This window comes from Arachis ipaensis, chromosome B07 (assembly GCF_000816755.2).
Source record: "Arachis ipaensis cultivar K30076 chromosome B07, Araip1.1, whole genome shotgun sequence".
Classification (NCBI taxonomy): domain Eukaryota; kingdom Viridiplantae; phylum Streptophyta; class Magnoliopsida; order Fabales; family Fabaceae; genus Arachis; species Arachis ipaensis.
Window position 1 is genome coordinate 57350486 of NC_029791.2, and position 23516 is coordinate 57374001.

The 23516-nt window shown below is 38.2% G+C and overlaps 1 protein-coding gene across 1 annotated transcript; it reads left to right on the forward strand.

Annotated features, from left to right (window-relative positions):
• Nucleotides 8208-8579, forward strand: LOC107607326. Its single transcript, XM_016309294.1, has one exon. It carries the CDS (start codon nucleotides 8208-8210, stop codon nucleotides 8577-8579), a length of 372 nt encoding a protein of 123 aa, XP_016164780.1.

Genomic DNA, 23516 nt, shown 5'->3' on the forward strand with positions numbered 1-23516 from the left:
GCTCATAGACCGTCCAACTTAAGGACGTTAAAGAAAAGTGCTAGGTGGGAGACACCCCACCATGGTATGATCTTCCATATCTACAGCTTCTTTTACTTAGTTTTAGAATCTTTAATTGATTTTCTTGAGTTCTCTTCGTTTGTTTTATCCTATATTGCTTTTATTGATTTTACTTTAAATAAAAAAGGGGCGCAACTCACGCGTATGCTTGCCTGACGCGTACGTATGACCCACCATGCGAGAACGATGCGGGAAGGGTGCTGCTACATGGTTCCAAAACAGAGAGTTGTGATGGAACCATGCGTGTGGGGTGCGAGGCGCATAACCCACCCCACGCGTACGCATCGCTGACGCATACGCCTCACCCAACAAGTTTCCCTACCCGTGTGTGTGCGTGATCGGCGCGCATGCATCATATGCTAATGCTGCAATGCTCCTGTTGCATGGTACAAAAAACAGAGACTTATGCTGGAACCATGCGGGTGGGGTGCTAGGCGTACAACCCAAATCCACGAGTGCGCATCACTGACGCGTACACGTCAGCTTATTTTTTTCGGCCACCCACGCGTGGGCGTGACCAACGTATATGCATCGCACTGGTTTCATGAAAATGCTGATGCTGCATCATACAAATACCGAAGAGTTGTGATGAAACTATGCAGGTTTTGTGCATCTAGCACGGAAGGTTATCATGCGCATGTGTGACCGATGCTTACGCGTCACCTTCTCTTTTGGGCTTCCCATGCGTACGCGTGGGTGACGCACACACGTCACAGAGCCGATTCAATTTAAACGGCGCGCTTCCCTACTATTCCTTTCTATCTTTCTTCTAATCCTTATATCTTTCTTCTTTCTTCTTTCTTCCCTCTTCCATCTCCTGTCCGACAACCACCACCTCCGGCGGTTCCACCTCCTCTCTTTTTTCTCTCTCTCCTCATCCCTCTTATCTTATTCTTACTTGCATTTACCCTCCTCACTTCTCTTTCTTTTCAAGGTTTCTTTTCTTACTCTCTTTTACTCTTTAACCCCTCTTTTATTTGTTGCAAGTTCCTTTATTGGAGGACGCTATTCAGCGGATACTTGGGGTTTTATCCAAGAAACTATTTTAGGGCATTTCACTAATTTGATTTAAAATTTTTGAACTTTCTTGAAGAAATTCATTTTGGAACATGATTTTAGAGCTAGAACACACAAGCCTAGTGAGATTTTGAGCCTATTTTACCCCATTTGTTCATTATTTTAGCACATCACTAACTCTAAGCGAAAAACAATAAACGTCCTTAATTTGAATCCTTGGTTAGCTTAGACTAGTGAGAGTGTACATGAATTAAGTGTGGAAAAATTGGGTTTGGGGAATACTTGGTTTAGGAATTGGGTATTTTATATTCTTATATGAAAATGTGAAAATAGTTTGGGCACTTGTTCATGCATCCAACACTTTAATCATATGCATTAACTCCTTGTGTGTGTGTGTATATATATATATATATATTCTCTACCATATATACATATCAAAAATAAAAATAGAGAAAGCAATAAAAAGGGGACAAAATGCCCCAAGGTAAGTAATGATATCAATGCATATGATTTGTATTAAAAAAATATCGAGGTGCATGAATTTGTGGAAAGATAGTCAATGGGTAGTTAGATTTTGCATTGTAATTACATGGAGTGTCTTATGTTAGGTGGGAAGTCTAGGTTAATCAAGAATTTGAATTTTAGTCCACTTAACCAAACATATTCCTACCTTGACCCTAACCCCATTACAATGCTTGAAAACACCTCTTGATATGTGTATTCATGCATTAAATTTTTGTTGATTAGTAGAAGAAGAGCAAGCCTTAGAAAGCAGGATTAGTAGAGAGCCGCGAGAATCAACCCTCAAACACTAGAGTGATTAGAGTGCATACACTTCCAATGAGGGTTCGATGCTCAATCCGTGTTTCCGGCTTTCATAAGCTTTCTTCTTGCAGTACTATTTGAACTTCATTCTTGAGATTTGAATTAGTGGAATTCATGAATCATCACATGGTCTAGTCCTACTTGTTCATATATTCTTGGAGGTTGATTTACTTTTAACCAAGTAGGTAGAAGCATTTAGCATGTCGTTGCGTTCATATAGATTGGTTGCATTGCATAAGTCCTACCATTTTTCATTCAGTCTTTTGGTTCGCTTGAGCTTAGCATGAGGACATGCTAATGTTTAAGTGTGGGGAGATTTGATAAACCACTATTTTATGACTTATTTTGGATCGAATCGATTGGATTTAATCAACTTTACTCACACTTATCCATATAATTTGGAGGTTTTTAAGTTCCCTTCCGAATTTTGTGCTATAGCTAAGAACATGCTTCCTAGGCCTTAAAAACACTAATATTTAATCCTCTTTTATTATCATTTGATGTCGTGACATGTTTATTAAGTGATTACAGTGTTTATAGAGTAGGAATGGCATAGAGAATGAAGAGGAAGCATGTTAAAGTGGAAGGAACACAAGAAATTGAAGATTTGAGAAGATAGAACCGACGCGTGCGCGTGGCTGAAGCGTACGCGTGGTCATGCCATCTTCCAAGCGATACGTACGTGTGGCTGTCGTGTACGCGTGATGAGCGTCACGTGCTGCAGTAAAGGGAATACGCTGGAGGCGATTTTTGGGCTGCTTTTGGCCCAATTTCAAGCCTAAAAATGAAGACAGGAAGCTGGGGATGGAGCTGGGACAGAGACACTTACACTTTAGTTTTAATTTTGGGATTAGTTTGGAATTCTGGAGAGAGAAACTCTTACTTCTTTCTAGGGTTTTGGTTTCCTTAGTTTACTTTCAATTGGATCTTGAGAGAAACTGCTACTACCTTCACTCCTAGTTATTTTTCCTTATAGTTTTCTTCTTTAATTCCTTTAGTACTTTTTTTCAATTTGGTTATCTTGAACTCATATTTGGATCTTGTTAATCTTGAATTTTATTAATGCATTGAGTTATTTCCATATCCATTATTATTGCTTGCTATTTTATTGTTGATTATTGTTAGTGGTAACTTGAATTAGATTATTTTCTCGCTTCCATCATGTCTTTTATCTTTGCTTACCAAGAGTTTGTGGAAATGTCATCCATGATCATGGAGTAGATTTCCTTGCTTGGTTTGGGGTTGAGTAATTGGAGCCTCTTGAATTGTTATACTTAAGTGTTGATTGGTAATTGAAGATTGCTAATTAGCTTGAACCTCACCAACTTTAGTCTCTCTCTATGAAGTGACTAGGACTTGTGAGCTAAAGTTAATTGTGTTCACTTGACTTTCGTTCAACAGTTAGAGAATAACTAAGTGAGAGCAATGAGCCTTTACCATCACACTTGGGAAAGACAATGAGGATAGAAATTTCGATTCTCACCCCTCACCAATACCTTTTATATTGATTAATTGTTAATTCTTGCTCGTTGTTTATTGTTCTAATTTCTAGTTATTTATTTTTTTTGCTTTCAACTTCGAAAATCCGAAGGAATTCCTAATCAATAATGTGTATCTTATGTCAACTCCTAGGAAAAACGTCCCAGTATTCTACTCCCAGTTATTGATTTTATTTGTGACACACATTTTAACTTTGACTAGCGAAAATCTCGTCAGTTGAGACTATACTTTGCGACGTTGATTTGGAAGAAAACTTTTTTGTAATTCTTGACCAACATTTATCCGCTTGTCAAGTTTTGGCGCCGTTGCCGAGGAGTTGCATATGTGTGCCATGTTATTGGTTGGTGGAAATATGTTCATACTTTTGCATCTTTTATTTATGTGCTAGTTAGTTATTAATAGTATTTATTAGTTATTTTACTTAATATATCTTGTTGCCATGAGCTCTATATTTCTTTTACTGAATGACGCGTTCATTGCTGGATCTGAGCTTAGCCACATTTGATCCAAAAATTGAAAGAACTTTATTACAACTTAGGCAAGCTCGGCATCGGTTAGCCTTCGAGGGTGGTGAAGGGGTTTTCGCCAATTCACCAACCTTACTCGAGGTTTAATCCAAAGCATCATTTGAGGAAGAAACCAACTCCTCTTCCCCTAATTCTATTGACATCTCTTCCGTTGATCTAGGTACCGATACTTTGGCCGCTCCTAGAAGAGTCACTCTAAAGGAGGCGGGAGCTCCGGATTTTACTCTCCAACCACTTCAAGTGTGTTATCCGGATTTAAATGCCGATTTTGAGCTCAAGACTGGGTTGATCAATCTACTTCCAAAATTTCATGGTCTACCCGCTCAAGATCCCATCAAACATCTTAGAGACTTTCAAGGTGCATGCTCAACTACTAGGCAGCATGGCTCAGACGAAGTCACCATTTGGGTATTTGCTTTCCCATTTTTTCTTGAGGGAAGGGCAAAGGAGTGGTTCTACACTCAACCCAAAAATGTTGTCACTAATTGGGATTTGCTTAGAAGGGAATTTTTGGATAAGTTCTTTCCACCGGAGGTCACAGATAGGTTGAGGAAGGAAATCTCTTGCATCATTCAAGGTGAATCGAAAACTCTCTATGAGTATTGGGAATGGTTTAGGAAGCTCCTTGATTCGTGCCCTCGTCACATGATTGACGAGTTGGTGTTAATTAGTTACTTTTGCCAAGGCATGAAGCCTCAAGATAAGATCCTTTTAGATACTTCGAGTAATGGCTCTTTGAGAAAGTACAAAACGGCAAAAGAAGCGTGGTAACTTATCACTGATTTAGCCGAATCTACCCAACATGCAACGCAAAGGAATAATCATCCCAAGGCTATTGTGGAAGTTTCTTCTAGTAGTGAGTCCGCCCTCACCAAGACTTTGGGAGAGATGACCAATCTTCTCAAGCAAATCCACCTCAACCAACAATAACCTCTACCTCCTCCACAACAACAATGCCAACAGATAGTCTCTTAAAGAGTATGTGGAATTTGTACTTGTTATTCTCACAATACCGATGAATGTCCACAACTCCAAGAGGACAATACTTTGGCAGCCACCATTGCTTATTACAACCGTTCAAATCAAGGGTATTATTAACAAAGAGGTAACTATAATCAAGGGGGTAACTACAACCAAGGTTGGCAAGATAATCCCAACCATGGATGGAGAGACAACTACAACCAAAGAGGAAGAGACAATGGTGCTAACCAAACGTGGAACAATAATTACCAACAAAACCGGTATCAACAAAATCCTCTTTACCAACAACAAAACCAAGGTCAAAGATACCAACCACCTCAACAAAGGCAAGCTCAAGTACCTCAAATCACCCAACCACAAGTCCTCCAAATTACCTACCCTTCTTCTTCCTCCAACCAAGCTCCTGTGGACAATACCCTTCGCACTATTCTTCAATGGAAAAAGGAGCTTCAAACCACACTTAACTCTACCCTCAGTGGTTGGCATTGCGGAGGATGTCTTAGTGAGCACCAAGGGGTTAACATTTTCAATTTACTTCTATATCCTTGAGATGTCCCCTAATGACTCCGGAAGACTATCATCTATCTTGCTAGGGAGGCCATTCTTGAAAACCTCCCAGTTTAAATTGGATGCTTTTTCAGGTACCTACTCCTTTGAAATTGATGGAAGAGCAGTGAGTTTTAATCTTAATGAGGCTATGAAGCATCCACAGGAGGACCATTCTATCTTTCGGTGTGATATGATTGATGATATTGTGGCCGAAGTCCACCATGATACAGTTGATGAGAAGAACATGGTTCAAGGTGCAAGTGTGGGGAAACCCCCTGAATATGATGAAGACACCTTACCACCTCCGGTGCTACCGGATAATTAAGTGCCAATCCATGAGCTAAATATGGAGTTGAAGCCACTTCCACCCCCACCTTAAGTATGCCTATCTTGAAGAAAATCAAAAGCTCCCGGTGATCATTGCAAAGGAGCTTACCTTCCAACAAGAGGAGAGATTACTTAATGTATTACGATGAAATAAGAAAGCTATTGGGTGGAGTTTGGCGGACATAGTTGGTATAAGCCTTCAAGTTTGTGAGCATCGCATTTTTCTAGAGGAGGGAGCCAAGCCTATCCGTCAACCTCAAAGGCGGTTGAACCTCAGAATTCTAGAAGTTGTGAAGAAAGAGGTGACCCGACTACTATAGGCTGACATTATCTATCCAATCTCGGATAGTGATTGGGTTAGCCCAGTACAAGTGGTTCTGAATAAGTCCGGCATCACCATAGTCAAGAATGAGAGTGAGAAACTCATGGCCACAAGGGTGCAGAATTTATGGAGAGTTTTGCATCGACTACAGGTGCTTGAACTCGGCCACTCGCAAGGATCATTATCCACTACCATTCATTGATCAAATACATGATCGCTTGTTCGGTAAATCACATTATTGCTTTTTAGATGGCTATACCGGTTATTTTGAAATCCATATTGCTCCGGAAGACCAGGAGAAAACCACTTTCACATGCCCTTTTGGAACGTATGCATACAAAAGTATGCCTTTTGGTTTATGTAATGCACCGGCTACATTTCAAAGGTGCATGATGAGCATCTTTTCGGATCTTTTTGAGCACTGTATAGAAGTATTCATTGATGATTTCAGTGTTTATGGTGATTCTTTTGACCTTTGTTTGGATAATCTTGCTAGAGTATTAGAAAGATGCGCTAGTTCAAACCTTATGCTTAACTTTGAAAAATGTCACTTTATGGTAAAGCAAGGTATTATTTTAGGTCATGTTGTTTCCTATACTGGTATATCTACTGATCCTGCCAAGATTGATGTTATTTCTGGTTTACCTTACCCCTCTTCTGTGAGGGAAGTCTATTCTTTTCTTGGTCATGCAGGTTTCTACTGGCGTTTCATCAAGGACTTCAGTAAGGTTGCATTACCCCTTTCCCGTCTGTTGCAAAAAGATGTATATTTTGACTTGAGTAAAGATTGTATGGAAGCATTTGATAAGTTGAAGAGTGCCTTAACCCAAGCCCCTATTGTGAGAGGGCCTAATTGGAGTAGGCCGTTTGAGATTATGTGTGACGCATCTAACTCTACGGTAGGAGCGGCGCTCGCTTAACACGAAGGTAAAGATCCCTATATCATAACATATGCTTCTAAGACATTAGATGGTGCTCAGTCTAGCTATACTACCGCTGAAAATGAGCTTTTAGCAATTGTTTTTGCCTTGGATAAATTCCGGGCCTATTTACTTGGAACCAAAGTGGTAGTATATTCGGACCATACGACGTTGAAGTACTTGCTAGCTAAGAAAGAATCAAAGCCAAGGTTAATCCATTGGATTTTGCTATTGCAAGAGTTTGATTTAGAGATCAAGGATAGGAGTGGTTCCCAAAATTTAGTGGCGGACCACTTGAGTCACCTAGAGCACTTAAAGAGTGACTCCACTCCTATCAATAATGCATTTCCTCTTGATAGCTTGCAAGCAATATCCGAGGTAGTTCCTTGGTATGCTTCCATCACTAATTATTTGGTTGGTGACACCTTTCCTCCACATTTCTCTAAACATCAAAAGGACAAGCTCAAGAGCGAGTCCAAGTATTACATATGGGATGACCCATATTTGTGGAGATGTGGTGTCGACCAAATAATTAGGAGGTGTGTTCCACAATTCGAAATTCAGTCTATCTTACAGGCGTGACACTCTTCTGAAAGTGGTGGCCACTTTGGCCCTCAAAGAACAGCAAAAAAATTTTTAGACTGCGGATTTTGGTGGCCCACACTCTTTAAGGATGCAAATCTTTTTTATAACTCTTGCCACCAATGCCAAAGGTTTGGAAACATATCCAACAGGGATGAGATACCCCAAAAAATCATGTTGTTTTGTGAAATTTTTTATGTTTGGGGTATTGACTTCATGGGTCCCTTTCCAAACTCGAATGGTTTCTTATATATTTTGTTAGCGGTTGATTATGTTTCTAAGTGGGTGGAAGCAATTCCTACCCGTACTGATGATGTTAACGTGGTTGTCTCTTTTGTTCGAAATAACCTCATATTCTGCTTTGGATCACCATGAGCAATCGTGAGTGATCAAGGCTCCCATTTTTATAACAAAAGAATGATAGGTTTAATGAAGAAATATGGCATTATACACAAGGTGGCTACGGCTTATCATCCCCAAACATATGACCAGGCCAAAGTGTCTAATAGACAAATTAATTGCATACTCGAGAAGATGGTTAAACCTCATAGGAGGGATTGGAGCTCCAGGCTTGGAGATGCGCTATAGGCTTATCGGATGGCTTACAAGACACCAATTGGCATGAGTCTATTCCGGCTAGTCTACGAAAAAGCTTGTCACCTTCTGGTAGAGGTGGAACACAAGGCTTATTGGGCTGTGAAGGAATATAACTCAGGATTGGGAGGAGCTAGAGTTGAAAGAAAATTGCAACTGGAAGTATTGGATTGCATTCGGTTAGAAGCTTATGAAAACTCAAGGCTCTACAAAGAAATGGTGAAGGCGGTACATGATCGGAACATCAAGAGAAGAGAGTTTAGAGTTAGAGATCAAGTCCTTCTCTATAACTCTAGATTGAGGTCAAGATGGGATGGACCATATGTGGTGGAGAAGGTTGAACCATATGGTGTAGTCCACTTGAGTTCGCTTTGATTGTTTTGTGGTATAATTGATTTTATAGATTTTGCTTTAAATAAAAAAAAGGGGCGCAACTCACGCGTATGCGTCCCTGACGCGTATGCGAGACCCACAATGCGAGAACAATGCGGGAAAGGTGCTGCTGCATAGTTCCAAAACAGAGAGTTGTGATGGAACCATGCGTGTGGGGTGCGAGGCGCATAACTCACCCCACCCGTACGCATCGCTGACGCGTACGCGTCACCCAACAATTTTCCCTACCCGCACGTGTACGTGGTCAGCGCACGCACGTTATATGCTAATGCTGTAATTCTCCTGCAGCATGGTACAAAAAATAGAGACTTGCACTGGAACCATGTGGGTGGGGTGCTAGGCGCACAACCCAACCCATGCATGCGCATCGCTGACCCGTACACGTCAGCTTATTTTTTTCAGCCACCCACGCGTGGGCGTGACCGACGTATATGCGTCGTACTGGTTTCATGAAAATGCTGATGTTGCATGGTACAAAAATCGGAGAGTTGTGATGGAACTATGCAGGTTTTGTGCATCTAGCACGGAAGGTTATCACGCGCATGCGTGACCGACGCTTACGCATCACCTTCTCTTTTAGGCCTCCCACGCGTACGCGTAGGTGACGCGCACGCGTGACAGAGCCGATTCAATTTAAACGGCGCGCTGCCCTGCTAATCCTTTCTATCTTTCTTTTAATTCATTCTTCTTCTTTCTTCTAATCCTGATATCCTTCTTCTTTCTTCTTTCTTCCCTCTTCCATCTCCTATCCGGCGACCACCACCTCCGGCAGTCCTACATCCTCTCTTTTTTTCTCTCTCCTTATCCCTCTTATCTTATTCTTACTTGTATTTACCCTCCTCTCTTCCCCTTCTTTTTAAGGTTTTTTTATCACTCTCTTTTACTCTTTAACCTCTGTTTTGTTTGTTGCAAGTTCTGATATCGAAGGACACTATTCAGTGGATACTTGGGGTTTTACCCTGTCTAGAAGGGATGAATGCTTACCAAGAAGCACAACTTTTTGCGCAAGAGATACAATTTTGACTGGGATTCCGTCCTCCAGGTCATTGCTCAACCCGGTAGCCAGTGGATCCATGGGAAAAGCAGGACTCAACCTAAGGACATTTCAGCACAAGCGTTCACTATGGAGGAGCCCAACACTCTGGAGTTCACTTCAGATCACAGCATCGAAAGCAATCAAGAGACGGATAGTGGAAGTGACGATTCCTATCCCGCTTTGCTCATCACTAATAGCACGGAGGACCGTGCAAATTTTTAAGTGTGGGGAGGTGGGTGACCAACTTCCGTAGGTAACGACCCTTTTCTTCAACACCAATATTTTAATTTTCTTTTGTTAGGTAGGATAACTTGCATGTGTAGTTAGTTGCTTGCATGTGGGTACTACTTCGTTGAAGTAATGAATTCTTTTCCAAGAAACTATTTTAGGGCATTTCACTAATTTGAATTAAAATTTTTGAACTTTCTTGAAGAAATTTATTTTGGAACAAGGTTTTAGAGCTAGAACACACAAGCCTAGTATGATTTTGAGCCTATTTGATTGGTTGCATCTTACCAACCAATATATTTTGTTTTGGTGTGTGTTGTTCTCTCTAAGATTGTGATCTTTGTCTTGCTTGATTCTATATTTTCATTGTTTGATGTATGAATGTGTGTATGTGATTGAGGCCTTTGTTTCACTAAACTTACATGCCCAAATGGCCTTACCCTTTCATCATCATTTGTAAACCAATGTTGAGCCTATTTTATCCCATTTGTTCTTTATATTAGCATATCACTAACTCTAAGCAGAAAACAATAAATGTCCTTAATTTGAATCCTTGGTTAGTGATGTTGGCCAATTTTGCATAGGTTAGGAATTTGATTATCAAAATGGAATTGGTGTTGTAAATATAGTCCTAACCCAATAAATTGACCATCAATCAAATGTTATCACAATTCAACCAAATATATTAACCGAGAGTATTGAAATCCCGGGTCATCTTCCCTAGGAGTTGTAAATGAAGTGTTATGTTATTGGCTATTAGAGAGCATGGGGAATAGGGAATGAAAGCAAGGAATGTAAATGGTAAGAAATTAAATGATCATGCAAGGAATTAAAAGTCAAAGCAATAGAAGTCAAAGCAATTAAATGCAAAGAAAGGAATGTTCAAATGCAAGAAACCTCTTGGCAAGTAATTGAGAGCTAAGGTTACCTATTCTAGCCATTGACCACAAACATATGATGATTATGAAGAGTTAATCCTACTTAGTCAACCTTACATCGAAGATAAGTCAAATAGGCATAGTTGATTTCAATCCATAAGTCCTATGTCAACACTAAGGGTCACATAGAGTCGATGGAAACCAAATCAACTAACTACTCTAATATAGAAAACAAGAATGGACATCAATGACTCAAGGATCACCAAAGTCATCAATTTCAAGCCAAGAGTGAAGAAAAACTAAACAAAAACTAAGCCAAGCATTTTATCAAACACTTGGTGTGCATGAAGATAAAATAATATTAAAATGCAATAAAATAAATTCTAAAGCTACCAAAGCAAGAAAATAGTAATAACAACTAAAGAAATCAATAAATGAGCATAAAACATAAATTTGCATTAATTGTAAATTAAAATAACAAGAGTGTCATAAAACATAAAATGACAAAATAAAGGAAATAACAAGAGAAATGAAGAAGAACAAAGAAGCAATAACAATAAATGACAAGAAAAAGTAAATAGAAACAAGAATTAAAAGTAGAAATTACAAGAAATTAAACTAAAGAACCCTAATTCTAGAGAGAAGGGGAAGCTTCTCTCTCTAGAATACCACCTACATAATGCTAAACTAATCCTAATTTCTCCCCCCTTCAAATGGAGTGAGGCCTTGCTTAATATAGGAAGAATCAGCTTCAGAAAGTCCAAAAACTGGGCTCTGGAGGCCCAGAAATCGCCCCCAGCGATTTTCATTAAGTGAGTCACGTGCTGGGACGTGTGTGATAAGTCCATATTTGTTGGTGTATTTTGACTCAAATTGGATGGATTCTAGCACATGAACTCACACTTAAGCACTCAAATAGCATACTTTTGTGTTATCTTCCTCATTTAGATATAAATGTGAAAACATGCTCTTTTGTACTTATTTTGACTAATTTTATTCAATTTACCTTCCATTCGATACCTTGATGTTATTTGTGAGTGATTTCAGATGAATAAGGTAGGAATGGCTTGGTGGGAATGGAAGAGGAGCATGCAAAAGGGAGAAAGCATGAAGAAAACAAAGGAGGAGAGCTCAGCCATGCATGCGTACACACAAGGATGTATGCATACGCACAAAATGGAAATCAGCATGCGTGCGTGCGCACAGCTACTTGTGCGTACGCACAAGAACCCAAGCAGAGCGAATCCAGAGCATCGCGAAGTGTGCGTGCGCACAACCATCTGTGCGTACGCACAAGTGGAAATTCAACGAAGTGTGCGGACGCACACATCTGTGCGTCTGCACAGGTCCCAGTGCGTGCCTTCATTAAAATTGCACGTGCACTCGTGATTTTGGGGCTTCCTTGGCCCATTTCTGAAGGCTTGAGGCTGAAATCAAGGGCTATATGAAGGGAGCAACACCACATATGAAGGGGGAGAACTTAGATTTTATTTTCCATAGTTTTACATAGTAGGAGTAGGAGTAGTGTAGATTAGGTAATTCTCTCTTAGGGTTTGTAGCATTTTATACTTCAAGTTTGGATTTGGATTATAGCAATTTTATTGTAAGTATTCCTTTAATTCTCTCTTTTATTACATTGCTTTCTCTACACTTTCTTATACTTTCATGTCTCTTGTCAACATTTACATAGTTTTGCAATTTTGAGTTTTGGTTTATGAATTTTATGTTTGATGCTTATTTTATGTTTGCTGAGTTGCTTATGTTGCTTGCTATCATTTATGCTTCACAGCTTTCATGATTTTCCCAATTTTGCCATATTTTATATTTATGCCCTTTATGTGTTTGATGAAATGCCAAGCTTAGTTATGGGGTAGATTTCCACCCCTTGGCTTGGGAAAATGAGTTTATGGATTACTAGAGCCATAATGTCCAACATTTAGTGGTAATTCTTAGGGAGTTAGTTGATTCTTGTTTCCATTAAAGCTAGCCTTTTACCAACTAGTTTGGTAAGTTGGTTAGGACTTATGGATTAAGGTCAATTATGCTTGCTTGACTTACTCCTCGATGGTTGGGGTTGACTAAGCGAGATTAACTCATGATAATTATCATAGTTGTGGTTATGGCAAGGAAGGGATCCCATAACTCATCCCAAGTCAAGCTTTCATTTATGTTTTGAACTACTTTTTATCACTTTATAGCATTACTTGTCCATATAACATAGATAGTTTTTATATTCCTTTATTGCTTTATTAATTGCAATTTTGTCTAGTTCTTTTATCTCTTTATTTTTATTGCTTCCTTATTATTGAAAACACCCCTTGTTTCCCACAACCAAAATTGTGTGCACTCTTGGCATTAAAAGCATGTACAAAGGGAGAAAGCATGAAGAAAACAAAGGAGAAGCATACATTGGAGTGTGCGTGCGCACAACCACCTGTGCGTACGCACAAAAGCCGCAAAACCATGTGTGCGTACGCACAAGCGGAAAATCAGCATGTGTGCGGACGCACACGTCTGTGCGTCCGCACACGTCTGTGCATCCACACACGTCCCAGCACGTGACTCACTTAATGAAAATCGCTGGGGGCGATTTCTGGGCCTCCAGAGTCCAGTTTTTGGACCTTCTGAAACTGATTCTTCCTATATTAGACAAGGCCTTACTCCATGTGAAGAGGGGAGCAATTAGGGCTAGTTTTGCATCATGTAGTTCATTTTCTAGAGAGAGAAGCTCCCCATTCTCTCTAGAACCTAGGGTTTTTAGTTTATTTTCTTTGTAATTTTCCTTTTTAACTCTTGTTTTAATCTAGTTCCTTCTACCTTTCTTTGTTTTCTTGTCTTAATTTCCTTGGCTTATCTTGTTAATTTCTCACTTTTGTTGCCTTTTATGTTTAAGCACAATCTTGTAATTTTAATTTACATTCAATGCAATTTTATGTTTCATATCATCTATTGCTTTATTGAGTTGTTATCTTTATTTTCCTTGATTAGTAGTTGTAGCATTTATTATTTCTTGTCATTTTATCATGCTTTATTTTCACACCCACCAAGTATTTGACAAAATGCTTGGTTGGGCTTTTGCATAGTTTTTCTCACTCTTGGTTGAGAAATTGTGTGGTTTGGGTGAACTTGAGTGGTGGATGTCCATTCCACATTGTGTGAGGGTTGTTAATTAATTTGGTTTCCCTTGACTCTAAGTGACCCACTAGTGTTGACTTAGGACTTAGGGATTGAGATCAATTATGCCTAGTTGACTTATCCTCGATGTAGGGTTGACTAATTAGGATTAATCCACACACAATTACCATATTTGTGGTCCACAACTAGGATAGCAAGCCCTAATTACCCAATTCTCACCAAGAGACCTTCTTAGCATTTAAATTCCCTTTGCATTGCTTTTACTTGCTTTGACTTTTAATTTCTTGTATGTCAAGTTACTTTCTTGCATTTTAATTTCTTGCCAATTGCTATCATCCGACCCCCATCTTCCTCATAGCCAATAATATGACACTTAATTGCAACTCCTAGGGAGAACGACCCGGGACTTAAAACTCCCAGTAAATTTTGTATTGATTGTGACATTTTCATATTGAAATTTGATATTGGTCAATTGTTGGGTTTGGAACTATACTTGCAACGCTGATCTTATTTTGAAGATAAATTCCAACCCCACTTTGGTCACTCATCAGTGCGTGTACGCACAGGTGTGTGCGTACGTACACATGCTGATTTTCCTCTTGTGTGTGCGCACAGGATGTCGTGTGCACGCACACATGGCTGTGTTTCTTGTGCGTACACACAGGGGATTGTGCGCATGCACACTCCAATGTGTGCTTCTCCTTTCTTTTCTTCATGTTTTCTCCCTTTGTACATGCTTCCCTTGCCAAACTTGCCTCTAGGACCTAAAATCACTCAACAAACATGTCATGGCATCGAATGGAATAAAAGTGGGATTAAAATCACTAATTTAAGCACAAAATAGCATGTTTTCACAATTAAGCTCAATTAAGGGAGAGAACACAAAAGTATGCTATTTGGATGAATAAATGTGGGTTTAAGTGATGAAATCCACTCAAATCAAACCAAAATATATCGTCAAATATGGATTCATCAATTCCCCCACACTTAAACAATAGCATGTCCTCATGCTAATCACAATCAAAGGAGAAGGATAAGGAGGGCAAGCAATTTATTAAATGCAACTACTTATATGCAGGCAACTATACTAAATGCTATCTATCTATATCTACACTATGGTTCCTATTGAGTTTGGCAAAAACAAACAAAAGAATCTCAATCAATCCAAAATAGAACTTAGGGCCAAGACAAGAAAATATAATCAATGTAATCAATGTCCAAAGATTTGATTTGAAATTTTCAAAATTAAGTTTAACAACTTGCAAGAAGATACAAGATAAGTAATGGGAACATAGAATTGAGCAATTGAACCCCACACCGGATGTGTTTACACTCTAATTGCTCAGTGTGTAGGGTTTGATCACTCAATCATCCTTTAATCATGTTTTTCAAAGATTTTCAAGTCATCTAACAATCAACTAATATTTGATGCATGAAAAACAAATATCATGAGGTCTTTGTAGGGTTGTAATAGGGCTAAGATTTAGGTAAGATAAATATGGTCAAGTGGACTTAAAGATTGAATCTTTGATTAGCTCAAGTATCTCACCTAACCCTATATCATCCTACACACATAACAAAACAACCTAACTACCCATTTATCCCTTTTCTCACATTCACTCATGCATCCTTCTTTTTCAATTCAACCACATATGCATCTCTTATTTACATTCTTATTATCATTAAATCTCTTTTCTTTTTTTTTCTTTTTCTTTTTTCTTTTCTTTTTTTTTCTAAAGGTATATACACCAAAATTTTTCTTTTATCTACAAAAAGAGATGCATATGTCTTACTTAATAGATGAATGAGTGCTTACCCAATTTCCAAATATTCTCAAAGAACACCCAAACTAACTAACTACCGATGTTTCCTACAAATTCTCCCCACACTTGATTAATACACACACACTCAAACCCAAGCTAATCAAAGATACAATTCAAGGACATTAATGGTTTTTCACTTAGGGAAAATGATGTGCTTAAAATAAGAACAAAGGGGAATTAAAAGGCTCAAAAAGTAGTTTACAATGGTAGATGTAAGGGTTGGCCATATGGGTTAAGTGAGTTTTATTTCAACAATGGCCTCACTCATACCAAATGCATTCAAAACAACAAATATAGGACATAAAGATTAAAGCAAATCTAAGATTACAATCATAAAAGGAGTTTATCACACAAGAACAAGATTTTGTGGTTGAAAAATGTGAAACCACTCAATTAAAGCTCAAATCTCACTAGGTATTTTATTCAAGCTCTTTTCTATGTTCCATAAAAAAAATACTTCAAGCAAGTTCAAAAACAAGTTTTTAAATCTAATCAATGGAACGCCCTAAAAGAGATTTCATGAAAATTCTTTGTTGTTTTACCAAACTTATTTACTCTAACATGCAACATGCAAGTATTTACTATCATAATAGTATAAGCACTAAAGAAATATATACAAACAAACCAAACAAAATGCAAATAAGAGCAAAAATTGCAAAAATTGAAGAAGAAGAACTAAAAAAAGTATTGCAAAGTGTCTAAGAAAAGGAATTTTACCCCCCTTGAAGTTGGCGATCCTCCCCCACACTTAAATAATGCATGGTCCTCCGTGCATACACATGATTCGGGGGATGAAGGACTATGAGGCTCCACCTTCAGCTGGTGGGCTCCAAGGGCTTCGGGTTGCTATATAAACAAATAAACAGCAATTGAGGAGAAGTAAGTTGTGTGGTATGATAAAAAGGCAATGTGCGTATTCTAAATGTGCATGGTTTAGAACACAACACATTGGTCAATTAAAAATAGAAACTACACAATCAAAAGAAATAGCAAGTTTCTCAATCAAGTAGTCCTAGGTTGCAAGTAATAGATAAGCAAAACTTAAGACACAAACAACCTAGGTAACCACAACTAAAGTGAATTGAGTATATAAGACATTGGTTATCAAAATCGTGCAAGTGAAAGTGCATGGTGAATAGAAAATGGCACAATCAACAACAACCAATTCAATGATGAAAAGAGACTACTTATTCACCCTTAGGAATAAGGAAATAATCACATGTATAAGGTGCTTGTTACAAAAAGTGACAAGTCTTGATAAGAATCAAGTCAAGTCGACTCAAAAAAATACAAAGCATTAACAAGGAACAAATACCTTGTTATGTGATTATATTCACTTAAAAATCATGATGAATGAGTAGTTCAACTCAATTCACTAAATTAAAAGTGTACAATTCAAAATGCCAAACAAGAATAAAGTCTAACACATATGGTCGCGACAACATATGAATCACACTCACAATTCATCTAGGCAATTAAATAAAGATTTAATGCTTAGTGCACATATTCATCAAGCTTGAAACCAAATTCAAGCAAGAAGCAACCCAATCAACATCAATCAAACACTTGCAATTTATTTAGTTAACAAATAACTAAACCAAACGTAACAAAATTACGAAAATGAAAAAGAGATGCAATGGAAACTAAGTAAAACAAGTAGAAATGCAAGGGAAAAGCAAGAGAAGAGAAGGGTGGAGGGGAGTGGAAGAGAAAAGAAGAGAAGGAGTAGAGAGAAGAGAAGAAGAGAAGTATGGTGGGTGAAAACAGGGGTGTGCGTACGCACAGGTACATGTGCGTACGCACAGGTACGTGTGCGTACGCACACTAGGCGGAAAAAGGGGTTATGCGCGTGCATAGCAGGGTGCGGGCACTGCGAACAGAATGAACATAAGGGCCTGTGCGCATGCACAAAGGTGTGTGCGGGCGCACAGAAGGGGAAAAGAGAAGGGGCATTCCCACGCACAAGAGGTGCGTGTGCTGCGAGCAGAGGGGGTTCCAAAGGTTGTGCATGCGCATAAAGCTATGTGCACGCACAGGTGTGGTTTTTTTTTTCAAAATGAGTTGGATCATGTGTGCGCCTGCATAGAGGTCTGTGCGTGAGCACAGAATCGAAAAGGGGCAGGGGTTCACGCGCAGAAGGGGTGCTAGCGCTCCCACCAGAGTGGGTGAAAGGTAGTGTGCGTACGCACAGACAGGTGCGTACGCATAAGGTGCGCAAAAAGAGGGCTACGAGCGTACGCACAGGAGCGTGCGCACGCACAGGGTGCAAAACATAGGGGAAGCGTGCGCACAAAGCGTGCTGGCGCTGCGAACAGGGGGCATAAAGGCTTGTGTGCGTACGCACAGGTGGGTGCGTACGCATAGAAGGTGAAATTTCGTTGTTGTGTGCGTGCACACAAAGGTGTGCGCACGCACATGCCCTGTTTTTTTTTCCAAAAATTTTTCTTCAAAATTCTAAGGTACCAAGTGTTAGTTCAATCAAAACTCAACACCGAATCATGCAAGAACCCATAAATTCATGATCCAAACCAAAATTAACCTAACAAAACTCAAAATTAAACTAATTCTAAGTTAACCAATCAAACAAAAATGCAATTAAGCCAGAATATATGCAGAAAGAGAAGAGTTAGAATAATGTTACCAAGTACTTTTATTTAATGTCTTTAAGTTAGACAATTGGGAGAGCCCTTGCTACGGTGGCTTGTGCTTGACTTCCCCACCAATGCTAGAATTTGCAATGTCCTCTAGGATCCCAATCCTAACCATCAACAAAAACAAAAGACAGCCAAAAAGTAAGCTATTTACATATTAACATATATACAATAGCCAACAACTTTACACCATTGTAACTCCCCGGCAACGGTGCCAAATTTGATGTTGGCCAATTTTGCATAGGTTAGGAATTTGATTATCAAAATGGAATTGGCATTGTAAACATAGTCCTAACCCAAAAAATTGACCATCAATAAAATGTTATCACAATTCAACCAAATATATTAACCGAGAGTATTGAACTCCCGGATCATCTTCCCTAGGAGTTACAAATGAAGTGTTATGTTATTGGCTATTAGAGAGCATGGGGAATAGGGAATGAAAGCAAGGAATGTAAATAGCAAGAAATTAAATGATTATTCAAGGAATTAAAAGTCAAAGCAGTAGAAGTCAAAGCAATTAAACGCAAGGAAAGGAAAGTTCAAATGCAAGAAACCTCTTGGCAAGTAATTGAGAGCTAAGGTTACCTATTCTAGCCATTGACCACAAACATATGATGATTATGAAGAGTTAATCCTACTTAGTCAACCTTACATCAAAGATAAGTCAAATAGGCATAGTTGATTTCAATCCATAAGTCTTATGTCAACACTAAGGGTCACATAGAGTCGATGGAAACCAAATCAACTAACTACTCTAATATATCAAACAAGAATGGACATCAATGACTCAAGGATCACCAAAGTCATCAATTTCAAGCCAAGAGTGAAGAAAAACTAAACAAAAACTAAGCTAAGCATTTTATCAAACACTTGGTGTGCATGAAGATAAAATAATATTAAAATGTAATAAAATAAATTCTAAAGCTACCAAAGCAATAAAATAGCAATAACAACTAAAGAAAGCAATAAATGAGCATAAAACAAAAATTTGCATTAATTATAAATTAAAATAACTAGAGTGTCATAAAACATAAAAATGACAAAATAAAGGAAATAACAAGAGAAATTAAGAAGAACAAAGAAGCAATAACAATAAATGACAAGGAAAAGTAAATAGAAACAAGAATTAAAAGTAGAAATTACAAGAAATTAAACTAAAGAACCTACTTCTAGAGAGAAGGGGGAGCTTTTCTCTATAGAATACCACCTACATAATGCTAAACTAACCCTAATTTCTCCCCCCTTCAAATGGAGTGAAGCCTTGCTTAATATAGGAAGAATCAGCTTCAGAAAGTCTAAAAACTGGGCTCTAGAGGCCCAGAAATCACCCCCAGCGATTTCCATTAAGTGAGTCACGTGCTGGGACGTGTGCGTACGCACACATGCTGATTTTTCTCTTGTGCGCGCGCACAGGATGTCATACACACGCACACATGGCTTTGTGTTTCTTGTGCGTACGCATAGGGGGTTGTGCGCACGCACACTCCAATTAGTGCTTCTCCTTTGTTTTCTTCATGTTTTCTCCCTTTGTACATGCTTCCTTCCACTTTTGCCTTGCCAAACTTGCCTCTAGGACCTAAAATCACTCAACAAACATGTCATGGCATCGAATGGCATAAAAGTGGGATTAAAATCACTAATTTAAGCACAAAATAGCATGTTTTCACAATTAAGCTCAATTAAGGGAGAGAACACAAAAGTATCCTATTTGGATGAATGAATGTGGATTTAAGTGATGAAATCCACTCAAATCCAACCAAAATATATCGTTAAATATGGATTCATCAGTTAGCTTAGACTAGTGAGAGTATACATGAATTAAGTGTGGAAAAATTGGGTTTGGGGAATACTTGGTTTAAGAATTGGGAATTTTATATTCTTATATGAAAATGTGAAAATAGTTTGGGCACTTGTTCATGCATCCAACACTTTAATCATATGCATTAACTCCTTGTGTATGTTTATGTATTCTCTACCATATATACATATAAAAAAAAGAGAGAAAGTAATAAAAAGAGGACAAAATGCCCTAAGGTAAGTAATGATATCAATGCATATGATTTGTATTAAAAAAAATATAGAGGTGCATGAATTTGTGGAAAGATAGTCAATGGGTAGTTAGGTTTTGCATTATAATTACATGGAGTGTCTTAGGTTATGTGGAAAGTCTAGGTTAATCAAGAATTCGAAATTTAGTCTAATTAACCAAATACATTCCTACCTTGACCCGAACCCCAATACAACTCTTGAAAAGACCTCTTGATATGTGTATTCATGCATTAAATTTTTGTTGATTGGTAGATGAAGAGCAAGCCTTAGAAAGCAGGATTAGTAGAGAACCGAGAGAATCAACCCTCAAACACTAGAGTGATTAGAGTGCATCCATTTCCGATGAGGGTTCGATACTCAGTCCGTGTTCCCAGCTTTCATGAGCTTTCTTCTTGCAGTACTATTTGAATTTCATTCTTGAGATTTGAATTAGTCGAATTCATGAATCATCACATGGTTTAGTCCTACTTTTTCATATATTATTGGAGGTTGATTTACTTTTAACCAAGTAGGTAGAAGCATTTAGCATATATTTGCATTCATATAGATAAGTTGCATTGCATAAGTCCTACCATTTTTCATTCACTCTTTCGGTTCCCTTGAGCTTAGCATGAGGACATGCTAATGTTAAGTGTGGGGAGATTTGATGAGCCACTATTTTATGACTTATTTTGGATTGAATTGAGTGGATTTTATCAACTTTACTCACACTTATCCATATAATTTGAATGTTTTTAAGTTCCCTTCCGAATTTTGTGCTATAGCAAAGAACATGTTTCCTAGGCCTTAAAAACAATAATATTTAATCCTCTCTTATTATCATTTGATACCGTGATGCGTTTGTTAAGTGATTACATGATTTATAGAGTATGAATGGCATAGAGGATGAAGAGGAGGCATGTTAAAGTGGAAAGAACCAAAGAAATTGAAGATTTGAGAAGATGGAACCAACGCGTGCACGTGGCTGAAGCGTACGCGTGATTACGCCATCTTCCAAGTGACACATACGCGTGGCTGACGTGTATGCGTGATGAGCATCACGTGCTGAAATAAAGGGAATATGCTGGGGGCGATTTCTAGGCTACTTTTGGCCCAATTTCAAGCCTGAAAATGAAGACAAGAGGCTGGAGATGGAGCTGAGACAGAGACACTTACACTTTAGTTTTAGTTTTGGGATTAGTTTGGAATTCTGGAGAGAGAAACTCTTACTTCTCTCTAGAGTTTTAATTTCCTTATTTTACTTTCAATTGGATCTTGAGAGAAATTGATACTGCCTTCACTCCTAGTCATTTTTCCTTATAGTTTTATTCTTTAATTCCTCTAGTATTTTTTTTCAATTTGGATATCTTGAACCGATATTTAGATTTCGTTAATCTTGAATTTTGTTAATGCATTGAGTTATTTCCATATCCATTGTTATTACTTGCTTTGTTACTATTGATTATTGTTAGTGGTAACTTGAATTAGATTATTTTCTCACTTTCATCATGTCTTTTATCTTTGGGCACCAAGTGTTTGAGAAAATGTCATCTATGATCGTGGGGTAGATTTCCTTGCTTGGTTTGGGGGTTGAGTAATTAGAGCCTCTTAAATTGTTATACTTAAGTGTTGATTGGTAATTAAAGATTGCTAATTAGATTGAACCTCACCAACTTTAGTCTCTCTCCATGAAGTGACTAGGACTTGTGAGCTAAAGTTAATTGTGTTCACTTGAATTTCGTTCAACAGTTAGAGAATAACTAAGGGAGAGCAATGAGCCTTTACCATCACACTTGGGAAAGACAATGAGGATAGAAATTCTGATTCTCACCCCTAAGCAAGACCTTTTATATTGATCAATTGTAAATTCTTGCTCGTTGTTTATTGTTCTAATTTCTGGTTATTTATTTTTCTTGCTCTCAACTTCAAAAATCCCAAGGAAATCCTAACCAATGATGTGCATCTTATGTCAACTCCTAGGGAAAACGACCTGGGATTCTACTCCCGGTTATTGATTTTATTTGTTACACACATTTTAACTTTGACTAGCGGAAATCTTGTCGGTTGAGACTATACTTTGCGACATTGATTTGGAAGAAAACTTTTTGGTAATTCTTGACCGACATTTATCCGCTTGTCAAGTTTTGGCACCGTTGCCAGGAAATTGCATATGTGTGCCATGTTATTGGTTGGTGTAAATATGTTCATACTTGAATAATTGCGTCTTTTATTTATGTGCTAGTTGGTTATTAGTAGTATTTATTAGTTATTTTGCTTAATATATCTTGTTTCCATGAGCTCTATGTTTCTTTTACTGAATGATGCATTCATTGCTGGATCTGAGCTTAGCCACATTTGATCTGGAAATTGAAAGAACTTTATTACATCTTTGGCAAGCTCAGTGTCGGTTAGCCTCCGAGGGTGGTGAAGGAGTTTCCACCAATTCACCAACCTTACCCAAGGTTGAATCCGAAGCGTCATTTGAGGAAGAAACCAACTCCTCTTCCACTAATTCTATTGATGTCTCTTCCGTTGATCTAGGTACCGATACTGTGGCCGTTCCTAGAAGAGTCACTCTTAAGGAGGCGGCAGCTCCGGATTTTACTCTCCAACCACTTCAAGTGCGTTATCCGGATTTAAATGCCAATTTTGATCTCAAGACCGGGTTGATCAATCTATTTCCAAAATTTCATGGTCTACCCGCTCAAGATCGACATTGATGATTTGTGAGTAACTTCAATTTAGAATGTTCTTTTTTTCAACATTAGTGATATGCTCTAGCTTTAAAATCTTATGCCTATCACAAGAGAAATACTTTATCTACATGATATATTGTTGTAGATATAAATAAATATATTCAGTTGTTATTAATTTGGTTTGCCAGTTCAATTTCTTAGCCTAGCTATGTTGCTTGCTAGTTTCTACTTTTGAAAATTTTGTTCTTAGACAAATCATGATGGCCTTCACTAGACTCTTGCAGAAACTATTTTTGTGTATCATTATCTCAATTGCTATATCTCTTTGTCTCCATCTATATGATCTCTCTTACACAATCCAAGCATTTTCCACAGGATAAGAATTTGAGTTACTTGATAATTTGATAAGAATTTGTATATCTTGTGTTATTTTTCTAATTT